The sequence below is a fragment of the Clavispora lusitaniae genome (genome assembly GCF_014636115.1).
Source record: "Clavispora lusitaniae strain FDAARGOS_655 chromosome Unknown tig00000038_pilon, whole genome shotgun sequence".
NCBI classification, from domain to species: domain Eukaryota; kingdom Fungi; phylum Ascomycota; class Pichiomycetes; order Serinales; family Metschnikowiaceae; genus Clavispora; species Clavispora lusitaniae.
In genome coordinates, this window is record NW_027093976.1 from 1,646,707 (window position 1) to 1,663,179 (window position 16,473).

At 42.8% G+C, this 16,473-nt stretch overlaps 10 protein-coding genes and 1 non-coding gene across 11 annotated transcripts; 5 read left to right on the top strand and 6 right to left on the bottom strand. All coding sequences in view use genetic code 12, as the record gives it.

The window, feature by feature from the left end:
• Window positions 1-60: 60 nt before the first annotated feature.
• On the top strand, window positions 61-1,191 carry ARO2 (bifunctional chorismate synthase/riboflavin reductase [NAD(P)H]; the record flags this gene model as incomplete). The annotated part of the gene is made up of 1 exon (XM_002617986.2): window positions 61-1,191. The coding sequence occupies one exon, from the start codon at window positions 61-63 to the stop codon at window positions 1,189-1,191; it is 1,131 nt and encodes a 376-aa protein (XP_002618032.1).
• Window positions 1,192-1,413: 222 nt separating this feature from the next.
• On the top strand, window positions 1,414-2,259 carry FOB63_001882 (Signal recognition particle receptor subunit beta; the record flags this gene model as incomplete). Its single annotated transcript, XM_002617985.1, has 1 exon — window positions 1,414-2,259. One exon carries the CDS (start codon window positions 1,414-1,416, stop codon window positions 2,257-2,259), a length of 846 nt encoding a protein of 281 aa, XP_002618031.1.
• A 1-nt stretch (window position 2,260) lies between these two features.
• On the bottom strand, window positions 2,261-2,866 carry FOB63_001883 (uncharacterized protein; the record flags this gene model as incomplete). The annotated part of the gene is made up of 1 exon (XM_002617984.2): window positions 2,261-2,866. One exon carries the CDS (start codon window positions 2,864-2,866, stop codon window positions 2,261-2,263), a length of 606 nt encoding a protein of 201 aa, XP_002618030.1.
• A 1,516-nt stretch (window positions 2,867-4,382) lies between these two features.
• GLC7 (type 1 serine/threonine-protein phosphatase catalytic subunit) lies at window positions 4,383-5,372 on the top strand (the record flags this gene model as incomplete). Its single annotated transcript, XM_002617983.1, has 1 exon — window positions 4,383-5,372. The coding sequence occupies one exon, from the start codon at window positions 4,383-4,385 to the stop codon at window positions 5,370-5,372; it is 990 nt and encodes a 329-aa protein (XP_002618029.1).
• A 1,046-nt stretch (window positions 5,373-6,418) lies between these two features.
• On the top strand, window positions 6,419-6,868 carry RPS27 (40S ribosomal eS27 domain-containing protein; the record flags this gene model as incomplete). Its single annotated transcript, XM_002617982.2, has 2 exons — window positions 6,419-6,421; window positions 6,623-6,868. The coding sequence occupies 2 exons, from the start codon at window positions 6,419-6,421 to the stop codon at window positions 6,866-6,868; spliced, it is 249 nt and encodes an 82-aa protein (XP_002618028.2).
• A 173-nt stretch (window positions 6,869-7,041) lies between these two features.
• Window positions 7,042-8,298, bottom strand: AAT21 (aspartate transaminase; the record flags this gene model as incomplete). Its single annotated transcript, XM_002617981.2, has 1 exon — window positions 7,042-8,298. The coding sequence occupies one exon, from the start codon at window positions 8,296-8,298 to the stop codon at window positions 7,042-7,044; it is 1,257 nt and encodes a 418-aa protein (XP_002618027.1).
• A 1,009-nt stretch (window positions 8,299-9,307) lies between these two features.
• EMP24 (Emp24p) lies at window positions 9,308-9,904 on the bottom strand (the record flags this gene model as incomplete). The annotated part of the gene is made up of 1 exon (XM_002617980.1): window positions 9,308-9,904. One exon carries the CDS (start codon window positions 9,902-9,904, stop codon window positions 9,308-9,310), a length of 597 nt encoding a protein of 198 aa, XP_002618026.1.
• Window positions 9,905-10,277: 373 nt separating this feature from the next.
• Window positions 10,278-11,417, bottom strand: CEK1 (mitogen-activated serine/threonine-protein kinase; the record flags this gene model as incomplete). Its single annotated transcript, XM_002617979.2, has 1 exon — window positions 10,278-11,417. One exon carries the CDS (start codon window positions 11,415-11,417, stop codon window positions 10,278-10,280), a length of 1,140 nt encoding a protein of 379 aa, XP_002618025.1.
• Window positions 11,418-12,087: 670 nt separating this feature from the next.
• On the bottom strand, window positions 12,088-12,642 carry FOB63_001889 (uncharacterized protein; the record flags this gene model as incomplete). The annotated part of the gene is made up of 1 exon (XM_002617978.2): window positions 12,088-12,642. One exon carries the CDS (start codon window positions 12,640-12,642, stop codon window positions 12,088-12,090), a length of 555 nt encoding a protein of 184 aa, XP_002618024.2.
• An 871-nt stretch (window positions 12,643-13,513) lies between these two features.
• Window positions 13,514-13,585, top strand: FOB63_005533. The gene has a single exon. It is a non-coding gene; the product is annotated as a tRNA-Glu (tRNA).
• Window positions 13,586-13,643: 58 nt separating this feature from the next.
• Window positions 13,644-15,878, bottom strand: FGR32 (Fgr32p; the record flags this gene model as incomplete). Its single annotated transcript, XM_002617977.2, has 1 exon — window positions 13,644-15,878. One exon carries the CDS (start codon window positions 15,876-15,878, stop codon window positions 13,644-13,646), a length of 2,235 nt encoding a protein of 744 aa, XP_002618023.2.
• Window positions 15,879-16,473: the final 595 nt, after the last annotated feature.

Sequence of the window (16,473 nt, forward strand, 5' to 3'; positions counted from 1 at the left end):
CGCAGTGAAAAAAGTTCAGTCTTGTCCAAACGTCTTTTCTCCACACAAAAGAATAGCATCATGTCCACTTTTGGCTCCGTGTTCCGCGTTACTACTTACGGTGAATCCCACTGCAAATCTGTGGGATGTATTGTTGATGGGTGCCCACCAGGTTTAGAATTGACCGAAGCCGATATTCAACCTCAATTGAGTCGAAGAAGACCAGGTCAGTCGGCTCTTTCCACACCAAGAAATGAAAAGGACCAAGTTCAAATCCAGTCCGGAACCGAGCATGGGAAAACTTTGGGCTCGCCCATCGGAATGATGGTGATGAACCAGGATCACAGACCAGGAGACTACTCGGAGACTGACTTATACCCCAGACCTTCGCATGCTGACTGGACATACATGCAAAAGTACGGTGTTAAATCTGCTTCCGGAGGTGGCAGATCTTCCGCCAGAGAGACGATCGGCCGTGTTGCTGCAGGTGCCATTGCAGAAAAGATCTTGAAGAAGGCCAACAACGTCGAAATTGTGGCCTTCGTATCGTCCATTGGCGAGGTTTCTATGGACAGAAATCCACAGGATGCCAAGTTCCAGCAATTGTTAAACACCATCACCAGAGAAGAGGTTGACAGTGTTGGACCGATCAGATGTCCAGATCCAGAAGTTCGCGAACAGATGGTCAAAGTTATTGAAAAGTACAGAGATGCCAAGGACTCCATTGGTGGTGTTGTCACCTGTGTTATCCGGAACTGCCCTGTTGGTTTGGGTGAACCATGTTTCGACAAATTGGAGGCTACTTTGGCCCATGCTATGATGTCATTGCCAGCTACCAAAGGTTTTGAATTTGGTTCGGGCTTTGCTGGCACGAGGATCCCAGGCTCCAAGCACAACGATCCATTTTACTTCTCTGAGGAAGATCAAAGATTGAGAACGAAAACGAATAACTCTGGCGGAGTACAAGGTGGTATCTCGAATGGTGAGAACATCTACTTCTCTGTGGCATTCAAGTCTGCTGCTACCATCTCTCAGGAGCAGGAAACCTCTACCTATGATGGAAAGGACGGTGTGTTGGCCGCAAGAGGCAGACATGACCCTTCGGTGACTCCACGTGCCGTTCCGATTGTCGAGTCTATGGCTGCGTTGGTTCTTGTAGACCAATTGTTGATCCAAAAGTCTAGAGAATACGGCAAGTCTATTGTTGCTTGAATTGATGGCATCCATGTCACTTATTAGTTGTCACTAATGCATTTGTATCTCATAGCACGGACACATCATTTGTATTATCAGTATCAGTATGTTCTCATTTATCCGAATTATTAATTATAGAAAGTTTTCTGAAAGCGCTTAACGTCGCTCGTTAGTCGATTCTTTAACTACATATTCCTTCTATGTGAATGTGCGCACCGAAAATTTCATCCAAACTTATCTATGGACCAGGTTCAGAAAATTTTAACGGCCATCTTGGCCGGCCTTGTGGTTCTATTGGTTGTCATGTACTTCCAAAGTGCCGGTTCTGCTACCCGTAAACTGAAGTCCAAACTTTACAAGCCTACTTTCCTCGTTTTAGGGCCCAATGGTGGAGGAAAGACAGCGCTCTTTTTCCAATTGCAAGATGGTGATGAAAAGTCCCAAGCAACCATTTCATCTCTTGAGCCGAATATTGGATCCATCTCGATCCCATTTTCGAACTCAAAAATCCAAAAGGAATACCAGCTTATTGACTACCCAGGCCACTTGAAATACTCGCAACTTTTACGCAAGTTGATTGTTGAAGATGTTACAGTTAGTAAACTAAAAGGTATTGTCTATATGATCGATTCGTCAGACCAGTTTTTGTCGCAAGAAGGAAGACTTGCTTCTATTGCTAAAGATCTCTACAATCTCTTGAGTATTACCGAAAAGATTCCAAATGGTGTCGACTACTTGTTTGCCATTAACAAGCAGGACTTGTTCGATTCACGTCCAGTATTCAAGGTGAAAAAGATGCTTGAAGAAGAGTTGGAGAAATTAATCAAGAGTGAATTAGGTGCCAAAGGTTCGGCAAGAGGCGGAAGTGGAATCGACAACGATGATGATGATGAGAATGCGCAAGAATTTCAAAAGGAGGAGTCAACTCGCGATTTCTGGAAATCTGTTGTTGGAGCCAACAGAAGCTTCCGATTTGAGCTTTTGGAGGGAAACATGGAATTCATAGGCGGTTCTGTCACTAAAGGAAAAATATCTAACTGGGAAAACTGGTTCGACGAGAAAGCCGTTAATTATGCGGGCATGTGAGCTATTGCAATTCCCCTGTGGGTGCTTGAGGAAAAAAAGACGGGTCGTGGATTTCTTTCTGGCGCTTTGCTCTCAACTGCCCTTGTATGTAGTTGTTGACTCTGATTCTATAGACATCTTTGTTTAACTGATACTTTTTGAATGAAAAGCTAGCAATTTTCTCATCCAAGTCAGCTAGATCGCTTTTGTGTTGCCTCACTGCAGCAATGAGCGACTCGTACTCTTTAGTGCCCTCTTTCTCTTCTTTGGATGCATTCTCGTCGTCCTTCTTTGGCAGCTTATCCTTATCTTTCTTATTCCAACCGATTGTATTCATGATGTTTGTCCAAGGATAGGGTTTGTGTGCTTCAGCTTCAGCCATAGCATCTTTGACTTGTTTTTCTAAGGCTTTGCGTTCCTCTAAAAGCTTTGTATACGCCTCGGGATGAAGGGCGGAGCAGAAGCTCACGTCTTTTAGATGAGAAGGACAGACGTAAAAGAAGTCGACCTGGTTTGATGCTAGGAGAACTGTACATGTTGGCTTGTAACAGACATTGCAAGCTTTACTATCCGACTCGCTGACTAGCCGTTTCTGATACTCATTGGGGAACGGAGGCTGGGGTGGCATTGAGATAAAGCAGAATTATTGTCGCACTGCGAAAATGCACTCCAGTACCTCAAGTACAAATGTGGGGAATCATAAGTTTATGCAACTTCACGAAGAAATGGGGCGAAAGAGAAGTAAGAACAAAATGTTGAGTATTTTCGCTCATGATCTTCCTTTTCCTAGTGTTGCGACTGCTGTGAATGGTTGTTTTCTATTGTTTTTATGCCAATAGTCGAGGCCCTAGCAGCTCAATACTGTATCGAAACAACGAAATAAGGAAAAGCTGGAAAACTTCCTCGGTCCCTAAAATGCTTTTATCTCCAGAAACTACGGCGCTAGAAAGGATTTGATAGTAAAAAGATAGCCAAGAAAAGGGAATAAAAACAAGAAGTGAGTATATGGTTAGTGACTCTGAAGGCATGAAATTTTGACACATTAAACGGGGTATTCCACCTCGCTTCGCTCGCCAACAGCAATGTCGCACCGGATGCCAGGGAAATGTCGCGCCTGACGCGACTGGAAGTTCCGGGTTGATTAGTTCGCGTACATTTTGAGTTGGCGTGACAAAAGGCCGGTTTCCATATTTCAATATCCCCGAGCTCTCTCTAAGGACAAGAAAATGAATTTACAAGTCCTGTATCTTTCCCGAAGATTGTGAATTGCTCTTTCGATTTTTCGCGGCCGACATAGAGCCTTCTTGGCTTATTAATGCTTTTAGCGTAGGAGACAAACACATTCAGATGTATAAAGCCAGTTGGTTCCAGCTCTCAACCTTCGACATTGTATTTATCCGAAAATTTGAATTTGGTTCTGCGATGCATGGTCGCTATCGTTGAGCTTCGAATCATGTGGCGCATTTGGTCTGTTATGGCTATATTTATGTACATTCCTCATTAGGAAGGGCATTTTTCTCAGTAAATACCGTGCATCCCGAAGAGCTATGCGTACACCAGAGACAGCAGCAACTTCAGAACATCTGTAAATGGTAAATTGAGCGAGGTTTCTACAAGTTAGATCTTAAACAAAACTATACCTGTTAATATAAACTGACAATACATACCTATCATGTACCGAAAATGTATCACGTGCAAAAACCCGCGTCGGTGGGTCGCCTCCCAGAAAAAAATGTCGTGGCCATTCATCCCTTAATTGCCGCCCACCAAAAAAAAAGTGCGCTTCGGCAGTCACATCTTCCGTTTCACTTTTCTTCGTTGTTTTATCCTCGTTGTTTTTGTTGCTGGATACATTTTAGTCCACAATAAATTACTGCCTCTCTGGGCTCTATTTCAAGCATTTAAATCCTTCGATAAAGAGTGACCCAGTCACCTACAAGGGTCAACATTATACGAGTGAAACTAAACTTTTTTCCATTTTTTCTGCACTTGAAAGAAGTCTTCGGTTGCGATTTCCCTTACAACCTGTCAGTTTGCCTCCAAATCGATAGTAAAGTTCTCGTCTTGTTTTTTAACGACCTCTTTACTTCATTTTCCGCCATCCTTCCGCCACAAATTTGCCTAGAAAGTGCTAAATCCTTACCATGTCTGAACATCAGGAAGCAGACATCGACTCCATTGTCGATAGATTATTGGAAGTCAGAGGCTCCAGACCTGGAAAACAGGTGACTTTGTTGGAGCACGAAATCCGTTACTTATGCACTAAAGCAAGAGAAATTTTCATTCAACAGCCTATCTTATTAGAGTTGGAAGCTCCAATCAAAATCTGTGGTGACATTCACGGGCAATATTATGACCTATTGCGACTTTTCGAATACGGTGGATTCCCTCCAGAAGCTAATTACCTATTCTTAGGTGACTATGTTGACAGAGGTAAACAATCCTTGGAAACCATATGTTTGCTTTTGGCATACAAGATCAAATATCCAGAAAACTTCTTTATCTTAAGAGGTAATCACGAGTGTGCGTCTATTAACCGTATTTACGGTTTTTACGACGAATGCAAAAGAAGATACAACATCAAATTATGGAAAACTTTCACAGACTGTTTTAACTGTTTACCGATTGCCGCCATCATCGATGAAAAGATTTTCACCATGCACGGTGGCTTATCGCCCGACTTGAACTCTATGGAACAAATCAGAAGAGTTATGAGACCCACTGACATCCCTGACGTTGGATTATTATGCGATTTGTTATGGTCCGATCCTGATAAGGATATAGCCGGTTGGTCCGAAAATGACCGTGGTGTCTCTTTCACATTCGGACCAGACGTTGTATCTCGATTTTTACAAAAGCATGATATGGATTTGATTTGCAGAGCTCACCAAGTTGTTGAAGATGGTTACGAATTTTTCTCTAAAAGACAATTGGTGACTTTGTTTTCCGCTCCAAACTACTGTGGTGAATTTGATAATGCAGGTGCCATGATGAGTGTCGATGAGAGCTTGTTGTGTTCTTTCCAAATTTTGAAACCGGCTGATAAAAAACCCAGATATCCTCCACCAAATAGTGTGGGAAATAACAGACCAGTCACGACCCCACCAAGAAAAGCCAAACGTGGGACGAAATAAGTGATAGGCATATCCAAGCATAGTTAAATGGCGTCACATTCGTTTATCTATTTAGCTTCTTGGACGTTCCTTCAGATTATTTCTGACTACCTCTTTTCTAATTCTGAAGTTTGATATGTGTATTTTAGTGTTTTATTTGCCAGAAATCATTGACAAACCATGGCAAAGAGACAAAAAAGTCTTTCATTTACATGCATCTAACCCCATCTTATCGTCATTTTTATTTTGCGTCGCGATGTACGGGGGCTATCGAGCAAATATGAATTCAACAATTTTGCAACGGAGAATACTTCGATTGTCTAGACTATGCGGATGATAGAACATTGCGGATTTTAACGTCATTGGTTGTTCTTTTCTTAACAATGATTGGCGAGAAATTCAAAAGTGGTCAGGAAGTTGCTTTGACGATCACTTGGAGGTGAATGGGTAAGGTTCAATATTTGAGCCCGTGCCGATCCTATAGATTCTTCAAGCCTATCTTATACTGCAGTAGCTTACGTCAAATTCTATAGTTTACATATTTTCTTGATAGTTAGTACATGTGGCCGCAACTAGGATGTCTGACCTGATTTGGTTAGGGAGCCAAATGCTGAGACAATGTCTTTTTGTCGAGTTGCCCACTGGTTGTTTATTGCTGGTACAAAATCAAGCTTTTTTTCAGAATTATCTGTTTCGATTGTTTTAAATATTGTTTAGTAAAGAGCAAAACGTCTCACCTCGGACAAACGTAAGGTGCGTATGCACTATTTTAGTCAATAACAATTTCTTTTCCTCCCCATGAATAGACCATCTAAATTGTCTATCATATGACTACTACGTTAGCTACTATAAACTATAACTCGAAAATTGATGGTGTTGAAGAACTGGTGGAGCAGTCACGTTATCACGTGATTGCAATTAACAACCAAGGGCATGTACATCATTACACCACATGGCAGAAGAGCCCAAATAGATATGCATGCAGTACATGATGTTCGCACCCTCCTCCCGCTGAAAAATTTAATAAATCTTTTCGTAGTCTAGAGCTTGTTGAAAACACAGACAAAATGGTATGTAACAAGCCCATCTGTTCGTGAAAAAGCAGTTTCCCAACTTTTACCATGCTTCCCATATTCTTCACTACATGAGACACATAGACTTTCCAAATTTTGAAGTTTGACTTTTCCTGTTCGTCTTGCCATTATTCCTTCGATGTTGCTCCTATTGCTTTTTCTCATGATTCTGTTGTATCACCATACTGACTAGTTTAGGTTTTAGTTCAAGACTTGTTGCACCCAAACCCAGCCTCTGAGGCTCAAAAGCACAAATTGAAGACTTTGGTCCAATCTCCAAGATCTTACTTCATGGACGTTAAGTGCCAAGGTTGTTTGAACATCACCACTGTTTTCTCTCACGCCCAAACTGCTGTCACCTGTGACAACTGCTCCACTGTTTTGTGTTCGCCAACCGGTGGTAAGGCCAAGTTGACTGAGGGCTGTTCTTTCAGAAGAAAGTAAGTGGTTTAACGACGAAGAAAACTCCAACCAAAAATATCTGTACACTTCTTATATAAATTAATCTTCACATTTATATAAAGTAATGCATTGCTAGAACAACGCCTTCGTATCAACATATGGTAAATATAAAAGTGTGTATTGGCGGGGAACTAAAAATGCGATCTACCTTCATATTACAATTTTGACTTGTGGAAGCGAATAACTTCGTCAATGGCGTTTGCAACCTTATCCACGTTTCCCTCATTCAATCCGGCCATGCTTGCTCTGCCTGAGCTTACCAAATAGACACCATGTGTTTTTTCCAAGCGTGCTACCATATCTGGAGACAACCCCGTGAAAGAGAACATTCCTGTTTGATTGGTGATATGCTCCCATGTACCTGGGGTCCCTAAGGATTCCAACTTCAGTCTTAACACGTTTCTCATTTTAATGATACGAGAAGACATGGTGACCAAGTCCTCCTCCCATTGTTTACGCAATTCAGGGTCTGTCAAGATAGTAGCCACGATTTTGGAACCATAAGCTGGTGGATTCGAGATCTCAGACCGGGTCAACTTGTTCAATTGCGATTTGATAGCTCTCTTCAAGCTCTCTGTTGTTTCCTTATCTTCCTCAGGCAAAACGACGTGGAGAGCACCCACACGTTCTCCGTACATTCCTACGTTCTTTGCAAACGATTGGCAAATAAGTATGGGTGATTTGAACATACCCAGGTTGATAGCCTTTCTGATAGCAGCCGCATCCTTGTCCAAGTTTCCAGAAGCAAAACCTTGGTAGGCCGAGTCAAACAAAGGTAAGTGGTCATTTGCGGCAATTGCATTCAAGATTCTGTCCCATTCTTCTGCGGTGGGGTCCAAGCCTGTAGGATTGTGAGCACATGCGTGCAACAAAAAAATGGATCCCCTTGGTGCTCTTTCGATTGTTTTAACATATCCCTCAATGTCCAACTTCTTGTTTTCGTCATCCCAGTATGGGTATGTTTCCACTTTTAACTCCAACGACGAGAAAATCTGCTTGTGGTTTGCCCATGTGGGTTTGGACAAGTATACAGTGTGGTTTCCCGCATAGAACCCCCGCAAGAAAGCTCCAGCCAAGTGCAATGCTCCAGTCCCCGACAAAGATTGTTGCGACACTACAGTCGAGTTTTGAATGGCTTTAGAGTCCTCGCCCAAAATCACCTTAGCAGATTCAGTTAAGAACGGTTCGTAACCCGAAATGGAAAGATATTCGTGGTTGTAACCCTCTGAGTCAATCAATTTCCGCTCAGCTTTTCTCACTGCGGGCAAAATCCATGGTTTGCCATTGTTGTCTCTATAAGCACCGATACCCAAATCCACTTTGTCTGTGCGTGAGTCACCGACATAGCGTGCTTTCAATCCGAAGAGAGGATCAGGGGGCAACTCTGTAATTTGTGAAAAGTATCTGGACATGATGAATAAGTTTATACGGACACGAAAGTATAATCTGCTTTATGAGTTCTTGTCTTGCGGAGAAAATATATAACCGAGCGCTGATCCTTTCAACCGGGGTCCCCTCGGCGATAAAATGCGGAGCAATCTGATCACGTTACAGGCAACATTTTGGCACATTCCAATAACGCCGGACCACTTTTTTCACACTCCAGGAGAGGCAGGTGGGGTTACAATAATAACGCACTTTTCCCGAGCTTTTTGTCTCCTTTACTACTTTCCGCGTGGTTTTATGGGAATTATGGTACTCGGAAGAATTCTGTTCCATGTGAGGGGTAAGGTGGGCGCGCGCTAACCGTTTGAATCTGCAGCGAAATGCGTCTCTGGATCATAAGACTATAACTATGTATACTGGAAGTGTGCGTTAATGTTTGTCAAATGAAAAATAACTGAAACTGGCATTTACAAGCTTTGAATAGCATCTGTGGCATAAACCAGCACAGAAACATAATATGCATGGAAAGTCAACAATATTGTAGACTTCGTTGCTTCTATAAGCGTTATCAAAGCACATGCTTGAAAGACAACGGAAGCAAGCATATAAAATGATCTCGATCATTCTGTCGCTGCAACCAATCATAAGAATCCGTCCAAATAACAGTTGGTCCATTCAGTATTGGTATCTTTCGTGTCATACGACCTTACATCCATAGTAAACGACCATGGTATGCTCCTGGTGTCGCTAGTAAACTATTCAAGTTTCAGAATGATGATGAAACTAGACGACCATATTCAATAAGACATGAGTTCATATTGAGATGCAGTCACATGTATCAACACTAATGAAGCATGAAATAATACTTTAGTACTATTCCTATAAATCTATCTCTACAGCATTAGTGTACTTCATCGGGATCATTTTCTCTATGATATTGCAATCGAAGTCTTCAATCTTTGTCTATCATTGGAGAGTACTTAATAAGATAAACTTTTCTACAGCATGCAATCTTATCTTTATTGATGAAATTTGCTAAACCACCGAGCGCACTTCGAAAAAGCGCTTCAAGTAGTAAATCTGGAAGACAGAGTTCAATGCAACAACAATAATTTGGAAGACAGACCACCACTTAACACGCGAGTTGGTGGACTCGGCGGTGTTTCTATGGGTTCTCTCTCTGATGACCAAGTAGTTTTGTTCAGCCTTGACATCGCTGGCCAACTGGCTCAACTTGGAGATAGCGTAGTCCAAGGTATCGGACTTTGGGTCGTTGACATCAATGTAAATGACTCCATGAACGTTGAAGGACACATCCAAGTCCACTCTGCTTGATTTTTCGTTAGAAAAGCAGTATTGGTACTTACCTTCGGACATGGCCTTGATGGTTTCGTCTCCGTGATCCAGTCCGTACAACGATCTCTCAACCTTGTTATTTGGGCCTGTGATGTAGAAGTCGATGGTGTATTGTTCGGCGTTCTGAGGGTCTCTTGAGCCAACTTGGAAACTAATGGACAACTCATCGTTTCTCTTCAAATTTTCAAAGAAACATTGCTTACCATTAGGAGGCAACAAAACTGTGTGGGCGGAAGCAATCGCCACAAGCAAGAGCCAAATCGAAAGCAATTTCATATTGAGGAAGATCAAATTTGTTGAACAATGTGGTTGTGCGTGTTTTCTTCATACAACGCGGTGGACACACGACGCCCATATCGCTCGACACTGAAAACGCGACTCCCCAGCTTATGGTAATAAAGGGTCCATTCAGGCTACGCTAAAAAACCGTACATTAGTAAAATATCTTCTGTTAACAAGCAAGACAGCGATATCTGTTATTTGCTAGAATTATACTTTCGTATATTTTTTGTACTTTGATGCCGAATGAAATGAAGCTAATAGTTGTAAGTTGACTGTGGATACGCTCTACATTACAACCCTTTCCTACAAACAGTCTGTGGAAGGTGGTGATGCTTTTATTCGTGTCTATGTGGGTATCTAATGCGGCTTAAAGAGGCTTCATGATCTCGTCATAAAGCATTTTCTTCAAGTCGCTGATGGACAACTCGTCCTTGCGACGATCAAAGTCAAAGAAATCGTCGGGGATAGGCTCGCACACTGGCTCGTCATTAGGGTCGTGGTATATTTTCAAGTATGGATGTTGTAAGGCCATTTCAACAGTGATTCTCTTGGATGGGTTGAAGGCAAGAAGTTGTTCCAAAAGATTAATTGCCAACGGGTTCACATTGGGGATCAGGCCAAACAACTCGCTCAATGGCACTTTCTTACAGAAGGGAAGCAGTCTAATGTACTCGCGCGCTCGTTTCAGCTTTATGTTGTAGTAATCCTCCAGGTTGGGCGTACCCAATACCTCCATAATCAACCACAACTGATTATGGTAGTCTCTTCCAGGGAAAAGCGGGCGTCCGCTAAGCATTTCGGCTAAGATGCATCCCACACTCCACACATCAATTGCTGTTGTGTATTCCTGGAAGGTGAGCATGATTTCTGGTGCACGATACCATCTTGTGGCCACGTACTCAGTCATGAAACCAAAATTGTCTTCTGACGACGCCACAGAACGGGCCAATCCAAAGTCGCAAATCTTTAAGTCGCAGTTGGAGTTGAGAAGTAAATTTGAAGGTTTCAAGTCACGGTGGAGCACATTTGCCGAGTGGAGAGCCTTCAAGGCTCTGAGTGTCTGGTAAATGAAATATTGAATGTGGTCGTCGCTGAGTTTCTGAGTCCTGATCACCTTGTGCAAATCAGTTTCCATGAGCTCCTGAATTAGGTAGATCTCGGAGAAATCTTCGTATGAAGCTGGTCTCTGCAACGCCAAGATGCTAATGATATTTTCGTGGTTGAAGTTCTTCAAAAGCTTCAACTCTCGGAGCGTCCGCAAACAAAGCATCAGACGACCAAAGGGTTCGATTTTCTTGATCGCCACCTTCTGTTGTGTTGGTTTGTGTATTGCCAGACACACCATTCCATACGCGCCTTGGCCAACCACTTCGAGTATCTGGTAGTGATCCGAAACGTTAAACGTGACAGATTTGGAACCTTCAGGCTGTACTGGCGGTGAAGCCTTTTGCTGTGCCTGGTATGGGTAAGCTTGCACATGCAGCATGTCGGGTTGGTCTTTGTCCATCGAAGAAAAGGGCTAGAAAGGGAAATCGGCGCGCTGGGGCTATATAAGGAAAGATGAAGACAGAATGGGTTTCACGAGGGTATTGCGCATATGCGTGGCTGAGAGCTCGTCCTGCAGTTAAGTCAGGAGGAGCCAGGTACCGCACTTGTATTGTGTGCTAGCAAAAAAAAATTCAAACTCGCTTTTATGTTGTTGTGATTTCTTCCTCGTTAGTGTTTGTTATGATTCAAGTGTTTTCGTACCTATGTAGAGTATTCAATTTACTTCTGATCATCGCAGCAGCCGCCAAATGGCGTTTTTTCGGGCATGATATGTATGTGCTAGGAATGCGACAAACAACGCGAGAAATCGCGGATAAGATCTTTAGAGGTGAATGAAACGCACCTAACAATGCAATATGATGCGCTAGCGCGAGAAGGACACTGAGGGGACATGACAAGACCAGCACGAAGCAAGATGAAACAATAGTGACAGCAAAATTATGTGTCTGATCACCCCAACAAAGCCAAGCGAAACATGTTGAATTACACAATAACAAAAGGAGAATAATCTGCACGTGTCTGCCAGTCCGCGTGTCATGACGTTTACATCTTCGGGGTTCCTACAGTAACACCGTATCCTCGTACATTACATTGAAATCGTCAAAACAAACAACCATCCCATGTCACCCTTACTTCTTTTTGCGTCCAAACAAACCCTTCTTCTTTTTCTTGCCTTCAGGATTTAACGAGGACGCACTGTAGTTGGCTGCTTGGTAGATGGGCTGCTCTGCTCCACTAAAGGACGCCACGGGCCGCGAATAACCGTTGGCTCCTCCGCTCTCGTCATTGCGGTTCATATTGTTATAGACAAAATCTTCATGGAAGTTCCACCCGAGTCTGTGGGACTCAAGTTGATCATGGTATGAGTTGTCACCCGTTATAGCGTATTCAAAAGCTCTAATGGTGTCCAACGGTCTTTCGTTGCGCGATCTGGTGGGATTCAGCATATCTGGGTTCCCGATGGGCTGACCGAAAATATCCTTCAAGTCACCGGATTCTTGCGATAAATAAGAGGGTCTTCTAGCATTAAATTGGGCCTGGTTCGCTTCCTCGAAAGGCTGAGCCTCATTGACTGCTGATAAAATGGGATCATGGATATTAGATGCCTCGACTTTAGTGTTCTCCTCTCTGTGAGGCACGTACTCAGGCTCGGCTTTCTTCGATGAAGATCTGAAAATAGCCATTTTTAATGGATCTAAGCGAAGAAAATAGCAATAGCTTTAGGGTCAAGGAGAAGAAAAGAAGGTTTTTTCCTATGTTGTGGGTGGTGTAAGAAAATGGTGGATTCGCGAGCTCATAAGCAGGCCCGCACAGCCCTTGCTGGGGTTTCCATGCAGGTCTGGGGTCCCCTTTCAATTACGGGCATTGGTGAAGTGCTCTAAACTCAACATTGACACAAACGTGGCGAGGCTAAATTTCTTAGGGCCACAGCCTCATCTTGGCTGGAGTTAATGAGGCTGCATTGCTATCACCATGAGCATCGTACGGTGCTCTATTTCCCGTATGCGCTCCTACTAGAATTGGACTCGTAAATTCGTACACACAGTAGAACAAAGCTTCTGGCCGATAATCTGAAGACAATACCAGAGCCTAGACAGTTTTTTCTTTTCTTTTTTTTCGGTGTCACCTTCAAGGTTTGGGTGCAACTCATTATTGTTCTTCTCAAATCTTGAAATAAGCAAAGCTTAGGCCCTATTCTGATTCCATTTGCGCATCTGTTGACACCTTGCATGATGCATATCGAAAATCAAGTCCCGCAGAAAAAAAAAGTTTACAGCAGAAAAACTGTTTTCGCCCCCTGCAATGCGGCACGATTTTTTCATTTAAATCCCGAGATCCGATGTCGGCACGCCCAGCCTACTTCAACAACCGTACATCATGGACAAGATCAAAGGAGTAAATAACGTTGCCGGAAAGTTAAAGCACAATTCAAACAAAGAATTAAAGTCAACAGGACGTTGAAATATGCATTATACTATACCAATTATTGATCTACATCAATAAACCGTATCCGACACTCTTCTGTCTTTTAGGCGAAAATTAATTTTCAAGAAATCCGATATAGTGTAACGGCTATCACGGTTCGCTTTCACCGAGCAGACCCGGGTTCGACTCCCGGTATCGGAGTCCTTTACTTTTTTTATTATTTTTCATTACAAAGGAAAGTATGTCTACGTCATATTATCTATACAATGTTGTTTTGCTCTTTGAAGGTGTCCCAAGCCTTGTTCAATACAATGAAGACGCCCTGGCAGATCATCTGATCTTCAAGGTCAAACTTCCCCAACTTATCGGGATGAATACTGCTAATCACTTTCATGTAATGGATTTTGACCTTCTTTGTCAACATCAAATCGTTGATTGTCAATTTCTTCTCTGTAATGAATGGGAAGCCGAGTCTAGCTGGCAAGATATCTGCCAACGACATGAGTAAACTTCTCAAGTTATCTTCTTTGCCACGGCTCCACTCGAAGATTTTTTCATGCACTTGGTCACTGAGCCTAAACTTCTCTTCCTCCTCCAATTTTTCTTGACTGTGCTGGTCCCGGATTCTCTTTAACGCCTCTGGCTCGGACTTCTTCACTGATGGAGTTGTTACAGTTGGTTTCAGTTTGGCGACTTTCTTGGGCGGGTTGATTATATTATTGATTCTCCGTTTCGCATCCATCACTTTTTTGTCATTTACATTATGCTTCGTGATTAACTCCAAATAGCATTCTAAAGCTTCGGGATAATTTTCCAACATTTCCAAGCTTTCTGCTTTGCGGCTTAAAAGACGAAGATACCAGTATTTGATTGGCTTTGAGTTTATGACCCAATCTTCATCGTTAACATTCTCACCAACAAGAGCAATTCCATCATCGCAATTCTGTTTGGCAGACTTGTAGTTCCCTACCTTAATTAATGTAATCGCAAGGTTGGAAAGAATGACAATACGTAGTTCATGTTTGACCGGTAAAGCCTCTAGACACCGCATATAGCGCTCGAAAGCTTCCGTGTAATTGCCGTTATTAAATGCGGTAGATGCGGACGCTTTGAATGTTTCATAGTCTGATTTCTGAAAGGCATTCAACACTTCATTAGTCGCGAGTCGAGCCTTGGTAGAAGCATTGAAATTTGGCGACCTTCTTCTAGATTGTGATTGATAAATGCTCTCGCCACCAGATTGCTTGAGGTCATCTGTTCTACTAAACGTTGTAGTCGATCCATTTAAACCAAGAAGATCGACAGAAGGTTCTGGTGGAGGCTTTACGTGCGGTTGTTCCTTGGAAACAGATTTTTGGCTATCATTAGCATGGAGCGAATCGCTTGCTTCTCGAGTGATCGACGGCACCGGCTTTTCAAATGGTGAGGAGCCTTTCGAAGAAGCATCTGACCGAGACACATTATTAGTAGCGGGACTAGGTGAAGGTGATGTTGATCCTCTTCCATTTCTCTCGAGCCTTTCGCGTTGTCTTTCCTTTTCTCTTTGTCTCTGGGCACGCATAATACGTTGTATGTCGTCTTTATTGATGTTTTCACGGTCATCGCCATAATCCTCATAGACACCTCCGCCTTTCTTTCGTTCCGAGGCATTTTCCTTATATTTGTCTTGCTCTATCATCCAGGCAGGTAATCCATCGGAACCACTTTTACCTTGATTCGCATGGAATTGGTTGATGTTTTTTATGACTGTTCTTTTTGACTTGTCTAGAAGTTTCGTTGCCCGCTTAAATAAATCAGTAGAGAAGTCCTGCAATGTAGCAGACAAGTCAGGTGGTGTTCTTGAGTCCCCTCTACCGGATGTTGGGTCTTGTCGATTTCCATTGCTCATTATGTGGTTGACACATGCTTGTAAGTCGGCACCAACTGCGTCAATTGCTTGGTTGGAAACAGATAGAGAAAACCCAATATCCACCAAACCTGCCAAAACTTCATCTCGAGAATCCTCTGCGGTATTTTCCTTTGGTCTCGGAGGTAAAGTTGGATGGGGCAGGGAAGTGTCCTCACGAGTATTGGTTGACACTGGCGCACTAGCAACTGACTGTGTTTCAAAAACATCAGTAAATTCGTCATCCAACAAGGATATTTCTGGTTGTTGGTGTCTGGCATGCGGGGCCACTTTCACGGTTGTTTGCTGCGGTTTCTGCGTTTGTGATACCGTGTTTAATGCTGGTTTTGACGGACTTGGTTTCTCAAATATAGAAAATGGATCTAAATCATGCATACCTGTTGGCTTAGGAGTAGCCGGTTTCGATCCCTGCGGCGACCGATAGCTCGTAGGACTTAAGATATCAGTACGAGACATGTTAAGGCCATTGGAAGTGGACAGCTGATCACGCATAGAAAGATTTTTCATCGGCAAGTCTAAAGACAGGTTGGAAGTACCAGCCGCAGAGTGAAATAAGTCGGCAAAAGCATCTTTTTTGGGTGGAGCCATGATCGGCGAAAAAGACACGAAAGAAGCTGTAAATTGATATGAACTAGATCAGTAAGATCGCGTGCAGGAAGCTACAAATGTGTCACTATTAGGTTCCGTACAGAAAGATTTGGAAAAATGGTACACACTAAGACTAGAAAAAAGTTTTTCCTTTCTAATATTTCACATTCCATCCAGAATGGCCTAAAGATATGTTGTGTGGCTCTTCCTTGAAAGATAATAGGTGTGGTGTGAGCAAAGACTCTTCGACATCCGTGCACCACCAGATAGAACATACAAAACTTCTCATCTCAAGAAAAATTCTTACCATCATAGAATAAAGAACTAAAATGCATTTGATGTACACTTTGGGCCCTGATGGCAAGAGAATTTACACCTTGGAAAAGATAACTGCTGATGGTGAAATCACCAAGTCTGCCCACCCAGCCAGATTTTCCCCAGATGACAAGTACTCTAGACAAAGAGTTACATTGAAGAAGAGATTTGGTTTGTTGCCAACCCAAAACTAAGTGGATGATGCCTGCTGAATCGGTATTCCCTTGTACTATATTTGCATCTTGATAAATAAACGCAGTCAAATTATATTTTGTAGACG